This window comes from Streptopelia decaocto, assembly GCF_964273445.1.
Source record: "Streptopelia decaocto genome assembly, chromosome: 5".
Lineage (NCBI taxonomy): Eukaryota > Metazoa > Chordata > Aves > Columbiformes > Columbidae > Streptopelia > Streptopelia decaocto.
Window position 1 is genome coordinate 64,367,213 of NC_138659.1, and position 22,387 is coordinate 64,389,599.

At 35.8% G+C, this 22,387-nt stretch overlaps 1 protein-coding gene across 3 annotated transcripts in view; it reads left to right on the top strand.

The window, feature by feature from the left end:
• Positions 1–22,387, top strand: part of ATRNL1 (attractin like 1) — a 488,525-nt gene that overhangs the window by 128,728 nt on the left and 337,410 nt on the right. For all 3 annotated transcript variants that reach the window (XM_082052467.1, XM_082052468.1, XM_082052469.1), the window contains one exon: positions 16,312–16,405. In XM_082052467.1, the coding sequence (XP_081908593.1) occupies positions 16,312–16,405 (94 nt within the window). The remainder of the gene's footprint in view (positions 1–16,311; positions 16,406–22,387) is intronic.

The following is a 22,387-nucleotide window of genomic DNA, read 5'->3' on the forward strand; positions in this document are numbered from 1 at the left end:
GGAGACACACGTTAATTACTTTTCAGGGCTTTCACAAATGGCTGTAAAACTGGTGGATTTGTTCTCTTCATGCCAGCAGTCTGAGCAGTAGGAAAGTGATAATTATTTTGTTTTAGATGAAATGTATAGTCTGCTTTTTGGAAGGGTATTTTAATGTGCTTTTTATTTTTTTTCCCCAACTGTGAGCATGACTGAGCAATGCAGCAGGTTGTCCAGAGAGGCTGTGGATCTTCTACCACTAAGCTCTGTCTTGCCACATTTAAATAGTGATTTACATGGGATCTCTCCTTTTCCTTTATATTCATTGGCTGGTTGAAGATTTTCAGTGTGCAGAGTTGGAATAGTGTCTCATAATACATTGACCCAAGTAATTTTTTTTTTTTCAGAGGGTTGATTATGAGTTGACTTCAGCTGGTATGACTATTCTTGCTATTCTTGTCTAGCTGTAGCTTTTTTTTTTTGGCTCCTTTCACCATAGTGTTTTACGATTCTATATTTCCTTAGAAATGCATGCAAAAACTACATCCATCATACAAGCAGCCCAGGAAGCTTTGTACAGTAATTACTCTCTGCTTCAGTAAGGTGCTCTTTATGTTGTTTCACCCACTTGTTTTCAATTCTGTGTCTTTTGTAAAGCGGAATTAACACAGCTGGACGGGGAGGAGACGTGCTGCTGGCTTTGAGTGGCTCTGCAAATCCATACCTTGACTTACAACGTGGGAGGGTTGATCCAGTGCTTGGGTCCTCATGCCTTTCCTGTCACACAGCAGCTATCCCTGCTTTTGCTGGGTCATAGCCTTGCAAAATCCAGATCTAATGCTAGTAGAATGATATGCTTCGCTTTTCTCCCCAAAACACATTCAGTGGACTGAAAAGTTGTAAATGCTAGATGGACTATAAACTAGCACCTGTAAGAGGATCACAGTAGTGAATTCACACCGTGAGACCCAAAATAGCATTTGATGACTGTGCAGTTCTGTCAAACATTACATAGTCAAATCAAAAAGAAGAGTCAACCCCCTCGCAAACGCACAAACAAAAAAAAGGCCCTCAAAACCCCAACCTACAACAAAAATCCCTTGCCTGATTGTTCATTACAATTCTTAGCATAAATGCTTGTGCTAATTTTTATAGTCCAGTAACCTTTCATTATTTTTTTTTTTTACCTTTATAATATGGTTTTATGGTTGTACCCCTTTTTTTTGCACATGCTTTTACACCTGACCTAAGTGACCCAAATGCTTCCTTTTGAATCAATGAGTAAGTAAACTTTTTTCCAGAAGATTGAGGCATCTAATAGTTTTTACTACCTGCATGCTCCTAGCTATTGTTTTTGATGAACTAACACATCAAAGCGGATATTTGTGCTCTGAAATGAGGCATTCTGTGCACAGTGCCTGAGTTCTGTGCATAGTATGCTTAGAATATATCCACATATAAGGCCAGTACTAAGATTATGTAAGAGCACATGAACTACAGTTAATTTTGTTTAAAATCAAGGTGCTGAAAGGAGCATCAGCCTTTCATTTCCATCCTGATACTCAGTTGATCCAAAACTGTACTTCCTTAGCATAGAGTAAACCTTCAGTAGTCAGAACAGATGAAATCATTTGTTCTTTGGGGAATGTAGGTGTCAAACTTGTAAACTTCCAAGGTGTCAAACTTCCAAAGCTGGAAGCCAGATGCCTTAGTACTGAAATCTCATTTGATAACCTGCCATTGCAGCTTTCCCAGCCTCTGATATCCATTGCTGGTATCACTTCCAACATCTGTTAATAGCAGTTCTCTGTGGGGAACAGTCATACAGACTGTCATTTTGATGAAAATATGTATGCATTATTATAAACAGTGATAACCAAGGAAACAAAAAATACCCGAGCTCCGTAAAGCTCCATGTTAAAGAGATTTAACTGATTGTTTTTGTAACCTCTAGAAAATTATATGCTTATAGTGGGAACAACTAGTTTAGTGTATTCATTTGTTTATTTTATTTTATTTGCATTAACCTTTTCTGCTGGCATGACCATGAAGTGCTGACACGTGTCCACAAGCATGTTTTTATTATCCGTAATAATAGTCAGTTTTAATGGCACAAAAGCTGCTGGTCTTAGCTCTTCACCTTCAGTGGGCAATGACCTGATGTTTTGGTTGTATCATGTATTATTTAGAAACAAAAGACAGATGTTCACAGTCCAAATTAATCTAACATAATGCATTTCTGTATGAGATAATTATATTAAGAAGGTAGAAATTTAAAATAGAACATCTAAATTTTGGCTCTCAAGTGATCATAGTTTTTATGCAGTTGTCCTGTTTAGCTGCTTCAATGTCTAGCATGTATGGAGTTTACTGATGCATTAAAGACTGGGTTTGGGGGTTCCGTCATTAGATGTCTAAAATTTTAGGGGAAATTTTAAATAGGCTTAAATATTATGTTCTAGAAGCTTTCTTTTCACAGTGCCTAAGTCTGTTTAGTTAAAAGTCAAAAGCATCTTTAAGTCCAGGCACTTTTTGGTTATTCACATAAATAACAGATATTCAATGGACTGGAAACTTATGATAGAGACCCCAGGAGTCTATGTGCAAAAAGATATTTTATATAAAAGTGGATAAATGTTGGAGATCGGTCAAAAAGAGAGTATGGAATGCTTCATACTGTCTTCAGGTACTAGAATATGGAACTAAATTTAAAAAAAAATCACTTCCACTGTTTGTCTTTTACCTCAGTTTCTAACAAACTGTGGGTCACGAGTTCATAGTAAAACTCTGATAAGAGGCTGTAATTTAAGATTATTCAGAAAAAGAAAAGCTCACGTGGTGCTAAATTCCAACAGAAAACATTACTTTGTTTATGCTATACAAACAAAATAACTAAAGGTTTCGACAAACGAGGGGCCTGTCAAGAAATCCCATTTTGCAGTAATGGTAGTGGATTGTTTCTATGGGTTTTTTTTTTCTTTTTTAAATGTTGAATAGAAATGATGACACCAATTGCTCATTTTTATACAATACCTTATTATAGAATAAAAACTCTTCATATTAACTAAAATGCTGGATTTTTTGTTCAGTAGTAGGTAGCGGGTTTCAGAGTACATGTGAAATATAAAGAGATCATATCACAATAAGGTATTCAAGACAAGCTTCATATTGCATTTTGCAGAGACCGTTAGAATAAGCACTTTTTTTTTTTAAGAAGACCTTTTTCCCCAAAAGTGATTTGAAAATTTATTTTGCTTCCTTTAGTGAATGCTGTTTATTGAATAGTGTTCAAGACAGTCTGAATACTGAGTGAATAAAATGCCTGTACTTGGGTTTAGTTATGAATTTAAATTAAATTCACTCATATAAGAATGTGTTCCAACTAAGTCCTGTGCTACGAAAGCTGAAGTGGATTGCCATAAGAACAGGTTAGTTGAGGAACTTGGGAAAAATAATCTTTAATAAATTACTGTTCTAGTTTTTTTTTTGACTGCCAAGCAAAGCATGCTAGGCAAACTTTTCAGTGTGCTATTAATTGTTGTGTATATATACAGTTTTCTTTTTGCTTTGTTGTAGATTAGACCTGTATTATAAAGTATGATTTCTAGCATAATTAATTGTGAATTAAAAGCAAAAGCTCACCTAAAGCTAGGAACCTTTTTATAGATATACCTTTATTCCATAACCTACTTAGAATAATCCTAGGTAAAGGACCTGGAGTTACACTGCAAGGAAAGTGTCATTGTCAAGATGTGTTTATATGTCTATAATTTTACATGAGAATAAAAGAAGAAGAAACTCTTGAATGTAACATTCCTCATGATTAACCTCCAGAGAGAGATTATTTGGGTGGCTGTGGGATTTCATAAAGTTTTGCCAAAGTGTCTTTTTGAATTATTTTCTTTGATTGCATACGGAAGACTTTTATAAACATCTTTTCAAGCACAACTTTTTGAAGCTACTGCTTGATGGTACTTACTCGTCAGGATATGTGTGTTCATTGCAGAGTGGTCTGATTTTAGGAACAGCAATCATGGGAAGGTAGTGGTTCAAGCATCAGCCTAGGATGTGCTATTGAAGAAGTCGGTGTTTGGGCTGAACAGCTCAGTGGGTTGACCCCGGCCAGCAGCTGAGCATCCCTCAGACATTTGCTCCCTCGCTGCCCTCCCCCAGCAGGGTGGAGAGAAAATAAGAAGAGCAAAAGCAAGGAAACTCATGGGTTGAGATAAAGAGCAACAAGTAAAGGAGACAGGGAGTAAAAACAAACCAAGTGATTGGAGTCACCACCTTCCCACAAGCAGACCGATGCCCAGCTAGTCTCTGAGTGACGGCTGTCTCCCAGACCATTACCCACCTCCAAATCTTTATTGCTGAGCATGACATTATGTGGCATGGAATATCCTTTTGATCAATTCAAGTCAGCTGTCCAAGACGGCATACCCTTCAAGCCAATTTACATAGTGTTTTGTTTTATTTTCACCATGATGAAGAGGTAATAAGTAAAGTTCACCCCAGCCTAGCAGTTCCTGACCATTAAAACTCCTTTTATTATTCATAATGGTGATTAAAATAAGTTAGTTGAAGTGTATTTTTGATTCCTTTGAAAGAGATTTTTTTCTTGTATAAGTTTTCTTTCCATCCTGCACAACCACAATGTAACTGTGTAGTTATAACTGTGTAGTTATATGTAACTATATGTCTAGTAACCAATTTTATCAACTATGGTTTCGTTCCTTAAACTTGATTACTACAGTATGTTGCTTTGCATAAATGTAACTTCACCATCCAGTGAAGCGGATTCTAATTTACACAAGTGAAGTGAGAACAAGGTAGCTTCTTTAAAGAAAAATAAAAGAAGGTAAACCTATTAATGAAATTTTACAAAGGTACAAGGAATACTGCATATTGAATAAACGTAATCTAAACTTTCTTTAGGTCTATCATGCAAACAAAATATCTGAAATACTAAAAAGAATAGCAGCGACTTGTGCTATCTTAACCTGTTTAAGTAGCAGGCATTTTGTGCTAATTCAGCACCTTAGCCTGACATCTAAGAATTCAGACATCCTTTAATCCATCACCACTTATTACTTTTTTAGATATTGAAGAGATACAGTGATTTGATTTATATTATATTCCTTTATCTCGGTGCTTATTTTATCTTTTTGCAAGGATTAAGGACAATTCCATTGATTTCACTGATTTTGGTGATCAAATCCTCCTGCATGTTATTGTGTAACACAGCTTTTGGCAGTGATGAATGAGTTTCTGTCCATTCCTGTTTTTGTGTTTTTCAGGTTTACATGCCATACATTTACTTTATGGAATAAGGAATACTTATATATTTCTGATGTGCTGTCTGAGCTGTGAATCAGTATGTTCACCTTACTAATGAAACTGTAGAGTCTTTGGTTTCCAAAAGATGTTTCATGAAGAGATAGGCAGAGCATGATTTAGAAACTCTCAGTTGTCCAGAAACTGATTTTTGTCTGCTTCTTATAAGCAAACATATTTTACCTTGTGTTGAAAGAGATGTCAAGAGCTTATGTAACCGCTGTGTCTAAGCTGAGAAGGTGCCAGCCTCCGATTGAGGGTTGGAAGTTGTAAGTTGAAGGTGACATTTTCTTAAATCAGTGTTATTGGATCCTCAAATAAGCACTTGGCTACAGCCAGAGTCTTCTTGTCCTAAGTACAATAGAGATTAAAAAAAAAAATGCATTCATTTTGTTTGTTTGTAATTTTTGAATCTGCCCTTTTAGATGTTCCTAGGTGCTGAGCAGCTCTCATTCTCATTATTGTGTCCACCCACAGTTTCCTTATTATTCTCAGAAATTTAAATAGAGACATCTGCAGTCCGTCAGAAATTCCAGCACCTTGGTGTGTAGTCCTTCCCCAAGACACATAACATGCAGCATGGTATCTTCTGTCATTGACTGCAGTTTTAGAGCCTAAAATAATAATAACAAATTATTTTATTTTAAATTTGGTTGTGTACCCATCAGTTTAAATTAGATCCGTGGGCCATGACTGAACCTCCCAGTGTCACAGGAGACCACGGAGTTACTTGTTTGAATCCCTACACATGAATGTGCCACCAGGACAGAAGAGTCAAGAAGTATCATTTTGCATTGAAATGATCATCCCTCTTCCTAAAGAGGTCTTGGAGTCCCCCTGCAGCCTCTTGTGAAAATAGCTTTTGAGGCACCGTGCAAATCACTTTCCAACTGGTAGAATGAAGATTCTCAAAAAAACTCCTGTAAAGGCGTTTCTGTTTGATTGCAGTTGATTCCGCCTTCATTTTCTGAGTAGTAAACTCAATACATTATAATGGCAGGCTGCATTAGTTATTGAGGGGAAAAAAAGCTTCATTCATAGTTGAACGCATTAAAAATCAGTCATATTTTGTACCTCCTCATAGCTAAATAGGAAAATTATTTGCTGACTTCTTTACATTTCATGGTGCTCTTGTCTGATAAATTGTGGAAGGCATTTCTCTTCTTCGGGCTTGTACTCTGAATGACCAGATACACACAGAGAGTTGCAATCACCAGTTGTTGATTTCAGTTGTTTTTCACCTTAGATGGGAATTTATTTTGACATTTAAAGCCTCTATGAATAGCTACTGAGTGGTTTTAAATTGTTTTGTTTTCATACTGCCTTATAATAATCTTTGATTTTTTTTTTTTTTTCCTGCTGTTATATTTAAAAATTATACATTCTCTTTATGGGGGGGGGAAAACTAACAACCTTCTGAAAGGAGGTTTTTTGGCCAAAATTTTCAAAATAGCCGGTAGACAACCTACTGTCTTTTCAAGAAAATTTAAAAGCAAAGGCTTTTAAAAAAATGTACTAAGTCTTTGATGTCTGAAAAAGTCATATTAAACGCATCTCAGATTAGACATGCAAAGGTGGATGCGTGCAAAGTCATCAGTTTGTGTATTTCCTTTACAAAAACCCAAACCAAACAAAACAACGCCTGTTTTAGATTTTACTAAACCTTGTAGAAGTTACTTGTTTTTCAGTTATTCTAATTTTATCTTGTGTTTTCACATGAGAAGTCCCTTCACAAGCAAGAAAACTAAGAATAATTTAAGGAATAATATTTTTAATGTTGTAGGTATGTGAAAGCAACATCTCTTTAAATACTTGCATGTTTAAAGAACTATATTATACATCACATGTGAGTTCAAGTCAAAAACTAAACTCTATAAAACCAGCAACTTGACCCACTGGAAAATCTGTAGGCTATTTATTTCTTAATAACATATTATATTTAGAAATGAAAAGAGTTAGTGGAAAGAATGCAAAGGAAATTGATAAATAGGGCATGTTAAGCTTATCTCCAAATGAAAAGCTCTTATTAATGTTTTCACCTGGAATTTTTTATTTTTACATGTTCAAAGTAAGTGTAAAAGTTTTGGTTTTTTCACACAGTTTAACATGGAGAAAAGAAAATTGGTGCTACTGTACTTCATGAGCTCTCATGGAAATATTCTGATTTGGCATTTTTTGTGGTAGAAAGTACTGTCCACCGTGTTATTCCTAAAGGATCCCAAGAGGAAGCTATAAAAATTCTGTAGGGTATTTCAGTATTGGCATGAAAGATTCAGGCACAGCAAGACTCCTGTTAATTGTTTAAGATTTTGTTCAGTTCAAAACAAGAAAAAATATCCTGTCTTTCAATGTTAATCTTCTGTGTTGCATTTTCATTATCTACTTATATAAAACAAAATTGTGTTTTTTTCCAAGCTGTCTTTGTCATGTTAGTTGCTGGTGATTAAAGACAAATTTAGTGTGATTGCTTCAGAGGTATTTATTATAAACAAAAAAAATCAATTCACTTTTCAGAATGAATGCTTTAAGTGGGAGAAATAATGAAATACAAACAGTACAGAGCTATTTTTCCAGTATAAAAATGGTTTAAGAAAAAAGACAAGCTTTTAAGTGGAGAAGGTTGCCATAGGATTGTGTTGGTGTAACCAAACTAAATTTTGTTTTCTGCAACAGAAAAATCAACCTTTTTGTTGTTTCCCATATTTATTCTGGGTTTTTGAAAAGAAATATCCTACTTCTAGAATCTATGTATCAGTTCAAAAAGCTAAGGAAACTTCACTTAAAATTTCCAAATTGTTCGACTGTGTGACACTGTGGTGCTTTTCAGCAAAAAAAAGTAATTGCCTTACTAGTAGTTAAATGATTTCAGTAGGTGTAGGTGAGGGTCAAGTGAAATTGTCTGTGTTTTGCTGACTAGAAATTCCAGAAAAATGTTAAAATCCCCTTCGGGCCTGGGTGAATTGTGGTTTTGGAATGGGAAGTGGCCAAGGACAAGAGCATTTCTGTGACTCCCAGGTTGGCCTCTAAAGGCAGAGCAGCGGGCAGGTGGCAGCCCAGTCCCAGACAACAAATTTGGTGCCTATTGAAAAAGCTGCAGTGTTGTGAGGAGTGTCTAATGGCTGTCTGGGTGATTTGGTACGTTTGCCTTTTGAAGAACACATTTTTATCTGGTATTGTTCTAGTAAAATGATTATCTAATTTTTATGAATATTGCGAATAGCTGACCTTGCTTTGCACGATACGTATATGAGATATATATATCTATATATATAGATAGATATATATTATATATAAAAGATTTGGGTAGTTGCAGAATTCCTGTATATCCTGCATACAGATTCCATATCCTGCCTATACAAAACCTAAAACTGTATCTGTTGCTTATACCTTTTCTCTCTGGCAAATATAGTGTCTCACAGCCCTCAATACTGTGTCGATACACACAGGATTTTTGTATTTTCTGTACTGTTATTGTGCTATAAAAATAGATTTGAGCCCAAAGGTAAATCACAAGATAAACTAAGAAGGGTGGAAATAAAAGTAGTTATATATGTGCCAATGACTCTAATAAGACTGATTTAATGAAGGTTAATTATATCACTATAAAATGACAGTTGCATTTGACCTGCACATGCAGCAGTCCTTTCTAATACCGTCCACTTTCTTTTGTACACTTATTTTTATTACTTATTGCTTCGCAGAAGTTCTTTAGCTTAATTATAATGCTACTGAATTAGTGACATTGCATAAGTGTTGTTGGGCAAATGTGTTTGCTTTTACATTGTCTCAGAAGTTGAATGGATGTATTTGCTATAAAAGTAACTGCTGAATGGTAAAAGCGTATCAGGGGCTTCCAGCTAAATATATATTTCTAGAATAATAAGTGACTAGAGAGTTTTGTGATATTACTAATGTAGAAAATTGTCTCAGGAGGGCAGTTCTCATATGAATAGACTAATGGATTATATAAATGAACACTTACAGTGAAATTGAGCATTACCATTTTACATCTAATATATGTTTACACTTGCTATTTCTTACTTTGCCTAGCGGTGTGCAAAACACTATTTTTTTGATGCAACGTATATGTTTATTGATGCAATTTATGCCTTACCTGTTACTAAAATTAACAAAATAGTGCACCTCAATATATAATAGCATTGTCATCGGTTTCCTTTAAAAAAATCAGCAAGGTGTCTTAAAGGAAATATCCATGTGCAGCTACTGGTTTAGTAATCTTTGAAGTAAGCAAACATATTAAATTAAAGTACCATTCGTAGTGAGCTCCATTTGAGAGAAAAATTGCTCTTGCAGTTGTATGTTGGAGACGGGGGCTAAGCAATAAGTGTTTTTAAATTCAATTGTCTAAAATGTATGCTTCATGGAAATAGTGATGGGTATTCTTTTGTTGTCAGCATCAGCAAGAACATTTATATGCTGAGCTAGCAACTCGGAATCAATCATACTGTGGTTTTACTGTTTAATAAATTCTATAGGCTTGTGATTTTGCAGCATGGATTTGCTCTACTGGATTATATTGTTTTCATATAATCTTTCTGTTCCAGTTGGAACCTGCATGTTGTACAGAAGAGTACTGTGAAGTGCTGTTTCCCTAAAAATAGACTAGAGATTGCCAGGGTGGAGGGAATTTGTTTTTAACACTCTAATGTCATCATTTCCGTTAATATGGGAAAATAATGACTAAAATAGATTAAAATTATTTTATGTAAGCAGTTTAATTATTGTAAGCCATAAGTTGTTTATTTTAAATATTTAATGATAAATAAAATGTTTGTATGGTAATTAAGGATTTAAAATAACTCTTTATCCAAAAGCGTATGTGTATAATATAAACCCAAGATGGAGACGAGTGCACACAGTAGTATAGGAAGACTCTTGAAGTTGGGCTGAACTCACTGTTTCTATCCAAAGGTGCAGCACAGAGTACATGAGCACCTACAGCAGTGCAATAGGTCACCCCCATATGTTTTATTGTGTTTTGATGGAATATCCTGTCTTTTCATTTGTGGCCATTGCCTCTTCCTCTATTAGTGGGTTCTAAGAGTCTGGTTCCCTCCCATTGGCTATTTATACATTATCACTAAGATCCCCATGAGACTTTTCCGGGCTGAATCCCAGCTCTCTCAACTTCTAATATTAAAGATGCTCCAGTCCCTTAATCACCTTTGTGATCCTGTGACCATCATCTGGTTTGGCTTCGTTCCTGTGAAATTATGTTCATGGACATGAAGTATGATATAAAGCAAAACACAGTAGGAGGGGGATGACTGGGAGATTTGTTCCAAAAGTTAACTCATCTGTGCCAAAGTACTTGATGTTAATGAGACATTAACTTTAAATTTTGCCAGCCAATCTGAGGGGATCATTTCCAGCATCTAGGGGATTGAATTTCTAAGGTGTATCAATACCTAGAACAATGAAGTTATCAAAACTCATTATTATAGCTCCGCCTGGAGGCAGTTCATAAAGGTTTGTGTACTTAGCTCGTGTTTCAGAGTCATGAGAAGTCTTTTCTTGTATCTTCAAGTGAAATATGAGCATCAGTAAGAAGTTTTTTGTGTTTTGTGTGCTGAAATTTGCTTTGGAAGGTATAAAGCTAATAATAATTTTTGCCTAATAGAAAGTTCTGAAATCCAGGCATTTGAGTCTTAAGCTTAGTCTTATAACTGAAAACAGTTAGCTCTGTGTGAATTATGAAATAGAGTATGACAGATGTACTTTTTTCCCACGAGAAGGGAGACATGCTATCCTATCCTATAAATCCATGTTGTATCATGCTGGTGTGATTATCTCATGGAAAATACATCATTTGGAATTAAATTACTGTTATTATATAAAGTTGGGATGCAGTTTTTAATTTTTTTTTTTTTTTTTTTTTTAGAGAAGTAAATTCTGTATATTTCACTTTAACCAGTTGGTTTGCAAAAATTCATTTCTGTATTTTGAATACCGGATACGAGTGCTTAAATTTGGAGGAAACAGGGAATGGGAACAGAAGTTATTAAGACTGTTAGAATGTAATAAAGCATGTATTAAACTTGCTATGAAGTTCAAGCAGGATTTCAAGCCTTTTCCTGCATTGATGACTGTCAGGGAAGATTTGAGAGAGGATTAGTGTCATCATAACCTTCTGGAAGTGTTAAAGTGTCTGAGTATGATGCTGCTATAAGTACTAGAATGTCATCTAGCAGTAGAATCTGAATCTGATGTACCCTGTAGATAGTCGTGTCTCTTCTCTAACAGTCTTGTACTACTGTTTGCATGGCCATACTCAGTAAAAGATATAACGGCACTGGTGAGACTAGTTAAAGTTGAGTCTAGACTTATTTTATTATTATTATTTTTTTAAATTTACTTTTTTTTTTTAAAGAGTATTTTTAAAATAAAGTAAAAAAATAGACTTAGAGAACCTTTCCCTGTTGGGCTTGTAGACTTGTAAGTGGTGTTATCTTTCTATTTGTTTGTATCTTTCAGTTATGGATCCAATATCCCTATCCATAAGTGTAAAGATTGTTTCTCCTTACATTTAATTTCTCTTAATCCAGAAAATCTGTGTCGGTCTGCTTCATCCTCTAATTTTAAGCCCACTGTCTTTGTCCCAAATAAAATAATTCATGTTAAGAATTGGAAATTGTTTGAAGCATAATCATGATAAAGAGTATATTGCTGTGAAGCTAAAATCACTTGAGAGGTGACAAGGCAAAAGGTTCACACTGTGCCTAACCAGACATGTGGAAGAATTGTGGCTTTCAAAAATCCACACTGAAGGATGTAGGAACTAAATTGGAGAAAGGAAATCAGTTAAGGGATGCTGAAACTTGGTAAAATGCTCGAGTGTGACAGAAGCCGAAACTGACTGTCTTTATTGGCTGAGGATCTCACTGGGATGCCTTACCTGACTGCATACACAGCCACAGAAAATAGGAGGTTGTTAGGAGAGCACTAAGGCACAAATATGGGATCTCAGAAATTTTTCTTGACAGTGTCTCAAATACATTAATTAAGATGGGGCAGACAGGCCCAGAAAATCAAAAGCGATAATGTGATCCTCCCCCCAGCTAGCATTAAATAGTCTGAGCCTGGGATTTTCAGTCAGAAATCTCTGCTTACCACCCTGCGGTTATACTCGAACTCTTAAACCTTTTATTAAATATACAGGAAAATAAGAGAGAAGCATTTGAAATGTGAAGTATTAAGTATAGCTTTCATTTTAACTTTTATTTCCTTCTCCTTCAGCTTTAGGGAGTTCTTACAAAGAAAAATAAAGTTAAGCATTTCTTTAGATCAACATTAAAGATAACTGTCTTTTTGGAAGAAGGAAAAAAAAGTTACTTAATACAGGCTTGAGCTGCAGCTGCTGCTGGAACTTAAGGCTCATACTTTGAAAACAAATGCATGGCAGTGGAGAGGGCTGGGACCTCAAAAAATATGGAAAATATAAATTGTGTCTGTTGTGCTGAATTCTCCCAGCTAAGAATGATTGGTAGAAAATATACTTTTAAAGCTGATTCCAAGATATGGCATAATTCTGCTAGCATTAGACTAAGAAAGATGCTGTTGTAGCTGCAGTACAATCTGTTTACCTGCAGCGTTATCAGAAGATAAACCATTCCCTCAGAATGGTTAAGCAGTGAAAAACAAGCAGAAAATATTAAAGAAAATATGGAAAGAGGACTATGGAAATGTTGAGGTAACGCATAATTTAAGTCTTGTCTTACTTTGACATCAAATATAGCTTCAGGTTGCTGTTTATTAATTAGTAAACATAATTCAGATTCAAAGCTCATAATTTCTTTTGTATTATTTGGAAGTAGGCCAGTGGAAAAAACCTGCAGTGAGGCACAAAAATAATAGCATCTTATTTTTTTTTTTTCCACTGAATGTACTATAATGGTGATAGTAGATGAGGGAAAGGCTGTGGATGTTGTGTACTTAGACTTCAGTAAGGCCTTTGACAACGCATCCCACAGCATTCTCCTGGAGAAGCTGCAGCTCCTGACCTGGATGGGTGTATCTGTGATGGCCAATGAACTGGCTGGATGGCTGGACCCAAAGAGTCGTGGTGAACGAAGCCAAATCCAGTTGTTGGCCAGTCATGAGTGGTGTTCCCCAGGGCTCAGTTTGGGGCCAGTTCTGTTTAGCCTCTTTATCAATGATCTGGATGAAGGGATTGAGTGCACTCTTGGTAAGTTTGCAGATGACACCAAATTGGGTGGGAGTGTTGATCTGCTGGAGGGTAGCATGGCCATACAGAGGGATCTAAGCCAGCTGGGTTGTTGGGCTGAGGCCAATTCTATGAGCTCTAACAAGGCTAAGTGCCAGGTCCCGCATTTGGGTCACAACAACCCCAGGCAACACTACAGGCTCGGGGAAGAGTGTCTAGAAAGCTGCCTTGCAGAGAGGGATCCGGGACTGTTGATTGACAGCCAGCTGAATATGAGCCAGCAGTGTGCCCAGGTGGCCAAAAAGGCCAATACCATCCTGGCTTGTATCAGGAATAGTGTGACCAGCAGGACTAGAGGAGTGGTTGTGCCACTGTACTCGGCACTGGTGAGGCTGCACCTTGAATCCTGTGTTCAGTTTTGGACCCCTCATCATAAGAAGGACATTGAAATACTACAGAGAGTGCAGAGGAGGGAACGGAGCTGGTGAGGGGCCTGGAGCACAAGAGTGATGAGGAGCGGTTGAGGGAACTGGGGCTGTATAGACTGGAGAAAGTGAGGCTGAGGGGAGACCTTATCACTGTCTGCAACTGCCTGAAAGGAGGTTGTAGCATGGAGGGTGTTGGTCTCTTCTCCCAAGTAGCAAGTGATAGGACAAGAAGAAATGGCCTCAAGTTGTACCGGGGAGGTTCAAATTGGATATTAGGAAAAAAATCTTCTGGGCAAGGGTTGTTGGGCATTGGAACAGGCTGCCCAGGGAAGTGGTGGAGTCACCAACCCTGGAGGGGTTTAAAAGGCGTTTAGACAATACTCTTAAGGACATGGTTTAGTGCTAGAGTTAGGTTATGGTTGGACTTGATGACCCTGAGGGTCTCTTGCTGCTGAAATGATTCTATAATAATATCATCCTGTTTCTGCCATTGCACTTGTTCACATATATTCACATGTAGGTGCTGGTTTGGTTTTGCTGTCCTTGGGTACTAAAGTGTTTTCTTTGTCAGTAATTTCATGGACTGGATCTGAGCTCCCACTAGAAACTCTCACTCTTCCACAAAGTCTCATGTGGCTATGTCTGTTACTTTTACTGTATATTTCATTTTACACCCCCCCCCCCCCTTTTTTTTTTTCCTCAGGAAGGATGATAAAGATGCATGGTGTCCAAAGGCTTTTATATTTTAGTGTTTAGTAAATAAAAGCTCCTGAAGGAAATTCTGCTTTCACATATGCAATCTATTAAATGAGCAATAATTAGGGGAGCAATCAATTCAAACTGATTCGTAATAGCTTCTGTATTTGCCAGTATATTGACAGCTTTTGGAATATGACTTGGAATGCAGCCTTTTAACTTCTTTATAGCTTTCATGCTGTCTTGTGATGGTCCATCACTGTTAAGAGCAGTTAAAGAGCAGTTACCCATAAGCAGAATAAGCTGTTAAGAATATGTTCCTTTGTTTTTCACTGAAAGTTTAGCAGAGTTTTACACAATTAAAATTGACTTTTGAGGGGTGGCGTTTCCATCTTAAGGTGTCTAAATGATTTTATAACTGTAGAGTGGAAAACATGAATGGATTTAGGAAAACAAAACAGACTATATAGAAGCAGCACTTCAATGAACATTTGTTGTAGAGACTCAAGATCATAGCAAAATTACTAAATTTAGCACTCTGTGGTAACTGTAGGTGTTGTTCAGAAATGTGCTTACAAGCCCTGTTATAAAAGGCAAGAACATCATGCATCACTATATGCTGCATAGACATTTCTGGTATCTGGAGTGTGACTAGTACAGGACACCATCACAGAAGTATTCGTTGTGTAATATTCCTTGTCAGTAGAACAGAAACTTTAAAACTGAATCCATCTGATAGAAATTCAGTATTATGATTGTAAAGTGGAAAATAAACTTTTATTATATAGAATATACATAATAAATAATATACGTATACATAATAAATCTTTTAATCATATTTAAAACTTCAGTGAAAGCACAATATGATTATTACAGTAGGTTCAGTTACTTTGTATTAAAGAAAGACTTTAAATGTAGTGTGAATATTAGCAAGTAATTATTCTAGTATGATATGAGAACTTCTTGATATACCATAAGTTTTGTATGCTTGGTTAGAAAAGGGAGGACTGCCCGAACAAGACAGTCATTTACCTAAACATGGGAAGGAAAAGTGGAAAGAAAGTACAGGAACTTGAAACATAAAGGTTTGTCTAGAGATGAGAATCAATCAAGCAACAAGAGTCAGCAGATGGCTGTGGAGAGATTTACTTTAGCCACCAAGTTTAAAAAGGAGAGGGGTGACGATGTTATTTCTGTGACTCTCTTCCAGTTCAAGTTTCAGGAACTTTTAAAGGTGCCTGGTTTTGCTTCTAGAATATACTTGTTTGCTTTTGTCCAAAGCAACAGTTTGAGTTATAATAGAACTTTTACCAAACATCTGAAATAATACATTCTCTAATTAGACATTTGAAACTAATGGAATTTTGCCTTTTGCTTTTGCCACCAGTGCTTCACCTTGTATAGTAAAGATGTATTGTTAGTAATTTTCTGTTTTGCTCATTGAAATGGTAGACTTTAACAGCTATTCTCAAACTGCTGTTAGTTAAGGTGTGGAGGAAAGCCCCTAATGACACATGAATAGTCTTAACTCTGCCAAAAATAAACTAAATGATGTGCTCGTGAAGCGTTCTTTAAAGAAGTTCATAATTAAAGTAGCTTGTAGGAAATGTATTTAAGATGAAGTATAAAATCAATGAAAATTCCTTTAGTTTTAAAGTAAATCTCACTTTTACCTTTTTGATTTTATAGCTTGCACATGCAGTGGACATGCAAACATTTGCCACATGCAAACAGGAAAATGTTTCTGCACAACTAAGGGAATCAAAGGAGACCAGTGTCAACTGTGAGTACAATTAAATGTAGTCCAAATTTATTGCAATTCATGTCTACTGTATAATTACATTTTTCCTTTCTGTGTTTTGCTTCTTTTTTTTGGATTTCCCGATTGACCAGGCAATGTTTTAGTGATGCATCTAGTATTATTACCTACATTTCTGGGGAAATATCAATATTATTTAGTCTTTTGCCAAAGAATCACATCACAAATATGAGTAACACTTTGCAGACACTACAGATTAAAAAGTACCCTGTAAAAAGAAGTAACTGGAGAACTGATAATACCTATAGTTGTCTTTTTTGTTCAGTATTTTTTAAACTTATAATAAGTAAAAAATATTTGTGAAATTGGTAATTATATTGAGTACATTTGTCATGTGTCTTGATCAGAATCTACAGTGATTAGACTTTGAGAGGTTTGGAAACATAGTAAGATGCACAGTGTTTTAGATATTTTCCCATATTAAATACAGAATGGAGGAGCTCTGTCCTGTAAAGTACAATTAGTGCATCGTGTTTTTACTGGAATAGCTTATTGTCTTTGTTTAGAGAAAGAGCTTGCAACTTAAAATAGCGCATAACGACTGGGTGGACTAAGAACAAAGAACTACTGGAATAACTTGTCGAGTAGGAGAAATCGCATGTTAAAGTTAACTATGAATAGACATATTCAAAGTTGTTTCTTTCAATTCATCCTATCCTGCCCTATCTAATAGGAGCCTTATTCCCTTCAAAATTATATTTATTTTAAATAGTATCTGGCCCCAGAATTGTCTTAGCAATGTTGTTTGGAACTGGGGAAAAGACGTAAATACAGCTTGTTCCTCTCCAGCAGAGAGAGGTGCCAGAAGGTGATGTTCTGCTTGTCACGGGGCATATTCTTTCACTGGATTTGTGGATTCATCTTTGCACTTAATGAACTGGCTTGAATCCTCCCCTTAATGCTTTGCTTGATAAATAGTCCAGAAAGAAAAATATCTGTTGCAGAGGTGCTGTGTGTATTGGTGAGAAAGAGCCTGCAGTGGTACCCCTGGGACTTCTTGTGTAGCCAACTGGAGACTCTCAGGATGAGATGGGAAACCAAGGTTAGGACTAAACGATGAATTTTTATCATGACAAAAGCTCAAGAGTGATAATATCTTTAAACTCTGAATTAATAAACTCTTCACTGAGAAGTTTTTTTTCCTTTTTCTGTGTCCGAACACTTAATGAGTTCTAGATGCTGATGAGTGGTTTGATTACCAGTGTGCAGTACGGACACATGTTGATGTCATTCTATAACACCTATTTACAAAGAACAGGGGAAAAAAAATAGATCTACTCATCTGTGCATTGTACCACTCTAACTACTGGAAGCAGTTTCTTTACTCATAGCTCCAATACTCTGCCAAAAACCGTTCAGCCTAAGGCACTCTTCACATTCCCGTTCTCCAGTCTGTACCTCACATGCCTATTTTGCTATTGCTTTTCCTTTGTCTTGTGTCTATTTCATCACAGTTTTCTCTGCCCTGACTCGGAACTTTTGTCTTATCCGGTGGGTTGTGCTGCTCAGCTGTGTCACTCTGCTGTCTTGAGTTTGTCTTTCATAAAAGGATGTTTTATTCCATTTACCTGAACTGAAAAAGTTCTGGTGGTGGATTTTCCTGTCCTAGTCAAGATTGACATCAATGCCAGAAAATGGAGGAAATGGGGATTTGAATTTTAACTTTTCTGGAGTCAACTTTAAATTACAGTTTCAGAGTGAAAATCCCCGGTTTGGTCACATTTCATACAGCCTTCTTAGATTCTTATAAAGACTAACGGCTTATCCAAGGCAAGCTCTGGTGTTAAATATTTAGTATTCCAAATGCTTTCTTTTGGATGAAATAAACTCTGCAGAGCAGCCGCTTTCAAATTGTTTTTGGCTGTGCTCACATTTCAGATTGTGAGCCTCACATCTGCTGGATTCATAGACACAAATATTAGCATAAAAATTGAGTTTTTGCTCTTAGTTCTTTCCTAACTCTGGTCTTTAAAATAACAATTAAAAAAAGTTATTTAAGCTGTCTAGTTTATGATGCACATGTAGAAAGAGACCAGTTCCACTTAAAGACACTTTGAACATATTAGCAGACTATATCTAGGATAAAATTTCAGTACAGGAGCCTCATTGTTAAGATCACTGGATATCGAGAGCAAAACTGATAACCAGAGATTGAGAGTTTTGTCATCAGATGATACACTTATGATTTGTCGTTTTACTCTGCTGCTTGGTTTGCGAGCGTGATCCATTCACGTATGGAAGTTTTAGTTAAATGTGTTTTAATTATGTCCCTTAAAACATCAGGAGATGAAGAACATAAAAAAGTCACTCCTGAATCACTGAATCCAGTCCCATACTGCCATCTAATTTGTAAACTTCATATGAAGAATGTGAACTTGATCAGATTTGTGTTACGTTTGAAAAAATATGTAACTATTTTCTTTGTAGAAATTATCCTTACACTCAAAACCTGCATTGAAAGTATCGTAATGTCATATACATACACAGTAGTTTTCTAGAAGATAAAGTATTATTTTAAATCAGCTAAATGCATTACTTGTTTTTATTACTTTATTATACTCTGCATAAATCATCTGGAATTTGATTCAAAGTGTGAATACTGTTCTCCGTAACTCTGGATATTTTTTTTTTCCCACCCATTAGATAGACTGTTGTGCAGTCTCAGCAGCAAACCTATAACCCTGTGATTTCTAAAATAAGGATTTCTGTGAAAATTCTGAACTCTTACTGTTTGGTGTGAAAGTAAGATTTATATTCCTGTCAAGAATCCTATTGATTAGAAAGTCATAGCTGCAGGGTTGTGTGTTATCTCCTGCTCCCCCTCCCTCTGCCTTTTCCTCCCTGATACTTTTATATCTGCTCATCACGTGCAATACACAACATGCCTTGGGGGCTGAGTTTTTAGGAAATAAAGGAAACTTTGCAACCCTTTCTATTTATTTATTTATTTTCTCCTCCCTAGCATAAGATGATCTAGTTATTTGTGTTTTTATGGAGGATTTTTCGCCCCTTTTTTCTTATTTTTATATTTATTTAGAATTTGTTTGAGTGTATCCATCTCTCAGTTATGTTGATTTCTGAATCGTGCTATTGGATAGCATGAATCACAGTGGCATTTTAAATCAAAATTAGTGTTCTAATGCAGCTTTGAGCATACATTTCCATTAGAATGGTTTGATTATTTGAAGTGACTAGCATGTAAAACAATAAAACGAGATACAAATAAAAATACTTAGGCTTTTTTCCCCTTAATTTCATAATGAAATGTGCCGTTGATAGTAACAGGAAGATCATATAGACTTAAAACATATTTTGGAGTGAAAACTATTACTTTAAGGTAATTTTATTTCATTTTCTGTACTATTTGATTTGATAACTGTTCATTTTATTCCCTCATAGAATTTTGTTCACAGATGTTTTAAAGTTTCCATAGGTTTCAGTGTATCAAGATGCAGGGTAATAAGTTTTCAGGAATAGGCCTATGGAAATGTAAGGAATATGCTAAGGGGACTTTTCAAAGTTCGAATTGTGATATTAAACAAGAGAAGTTTTACTGGTTTCAAGGAAGAAAAATCTGAAAATTACAGAACTGAGGAGTTAAATCATTTATTGAGCAGTTTCGGTATTTCTGGGCTTTTCCAGGAGACACCTTTACCCTGGAGACGGATCTGTAGTTTTTGTCATCCCTTGTCAATCTTTGCAAATCTGGACAAATTCTGAGCTTCTGGAAAGGTTCCAGGGTTACAAATGCTCGGTGAAAATAGGGTTTCATGGTGAATTTTTCAAATTGTCAGGTTTTACTGGATGTGCTGTAACATTTACAGCACTGTACTTCCCAGTTACAGCCATTGCTGTTGTTTTGGGGAAAGCAAATCAATCTCTTTTGTTTAATACTTTCCACTGGGGCAGGTTTTAGGCAATTGGACTTGTCCTGTTGGTGTTGAAACTGTATCTTTGATTGATGGGCAGGTTGGATCTCATGTTAGTGTATGTAACTTCCCAGGCATAAATCAGAATAAGAGTTGTTTTACCTACCTGGGAAACATTAAAATGTTGGGAATGTCTGCTGTGGTATGGAAAAAGAAGAGCTACCAGAAAACCGTGTAAGAACTGGTCAAAAACTGGGCTTCAAGGCTTCTGCAATGAAGAACAACTAGGTGGAAATAAGATGTTTAGAAAAAAAATCCTTATTTTTTAACATAATATTTAATAGTATATTTTATGTAATTGTAAGAAGGATAAATTCAAGAGTATAAAGTGTGTAAATTCATGGTATTCTGGAATGAAAAAGTGACATTTTGCTCATTATAACTTTGATAGATATTCAGACTATTCATTTCTTAGCCATACTGTTATTTCTTCTGGAGAGCTGGATGAAATTCTGTTTTATTTATAAAAATATACCCTAGTTATTTGGTAAAATCTTCAATGTATGCAAGCTTTAAAGAGCTGTTTAATAATGTAAGTATCTGTGCATAAATAATAAGCACTTATTGATAGTCTGATTTACATAAGAATAAAATCTTAAAATATCCAGCTGTCCTCTTGGATATAATTCCCCTCCACAGAATGGTATAATTCCTCTTACCGGATGGAAAAACAGGTAAAAATATACTGGTTTATTAGTCAAATTCACTATTCTAATGATATCATCGCAGCTTTATTTGCAGATAGCAGGGTAAATCTGTTCCCTGTTGTTTCCTCTCAGAGCTTCGTTTTTTGCTTTCTGGTAGGGGAAAAATTGACAGCAATCATATAACAAATTCACTTCATTAGAGTTTACTTTATCAAAGAAACACATGTGCACACCCCAAACAAACAAACAAAAACAACCCAGGGGCATTCTAGTTGATGGAGGATTATTAAAAATCTTATTCTTTGAATAACTACTTTTTTCTGATAGAGAGTAGAATCCATTTAATACTAGTTACTGTGGTGATCTGTGATTTTTCCAAAGTGAAGTTAAATAGTATATTTAATGTTTTAAAATACTACAGAAAACTACTTTTTCTTTTTTTCTTCCAAGATTTTGTTTTCATTTTTCTGTCATTTTAGTCATATCCCACCGTTAGTTTTACATATTTGATGTACGTGACATGAGGTGTTTTTTAGTTCATGCTGAGTCCAGTTCTTGAGTTTTCTGTTTAACAGAGAACTGTGACAGTCTCTGCGTGTTTCTCCATTAGCTATGAAGTTTCAAGGAGAATTCCAGGAAAACCTGGCATGGAGATCTCGGTGGGTTTAGCGACTGCTTCTGTTCTTATTAAACTGCCAGAAAATTGTAGCTTGCTTCAGTAAGGGTAGGTTCGAGCCCTCAGCTGGTTCTCAAAGACCTGGATTGTTGGGTTGCTGAGGAGAACAATAAAATAAAGCTCCCGCTTCAAGATTAAATATATGTTTCCAATGTACTAATTTTCTGCTCAATGTAATTATTGCCAGATCTATCAAGGACTTGAGATAGTGTTTTTTTTTTTTTCTTTAGTTCATGTTTCTGGCATCAATCACATTTGCTTAAATTGCAGCTTTCATTTAAACAATATATCTAATAGGAAATGTTCAGAACATGACCCAAATGCACTCTAATGGCTTGAACCCTCAGAACACACTTGAGATGGTTTTTTTTCTTCAAATTTTAAATTAAAACCTTGTGATTCGCAATGGGCCTTGTGCGGTATTTTTTAAAATGGATTTTGGCAATACCGTGTGTCACTATCAGCCTTTTTGTTGATTTTATTTTTCATACTGTGGTAGGTTCACACTCCGCTCTTCGGTATATTCAGTATACGATATGTAAAGTTCATGAGGTTCTCTGAGAATTCTCAGAGTTGCAGGCTCTCTGTAAATGTGAATCAACACTTTGCAGAATTATTGTTACTTGCAAGCATTACATTTTATTCAGGAAATTGCCCGACTTCGTAAAAATAGAGAAGAACTGGAGTTTGAATG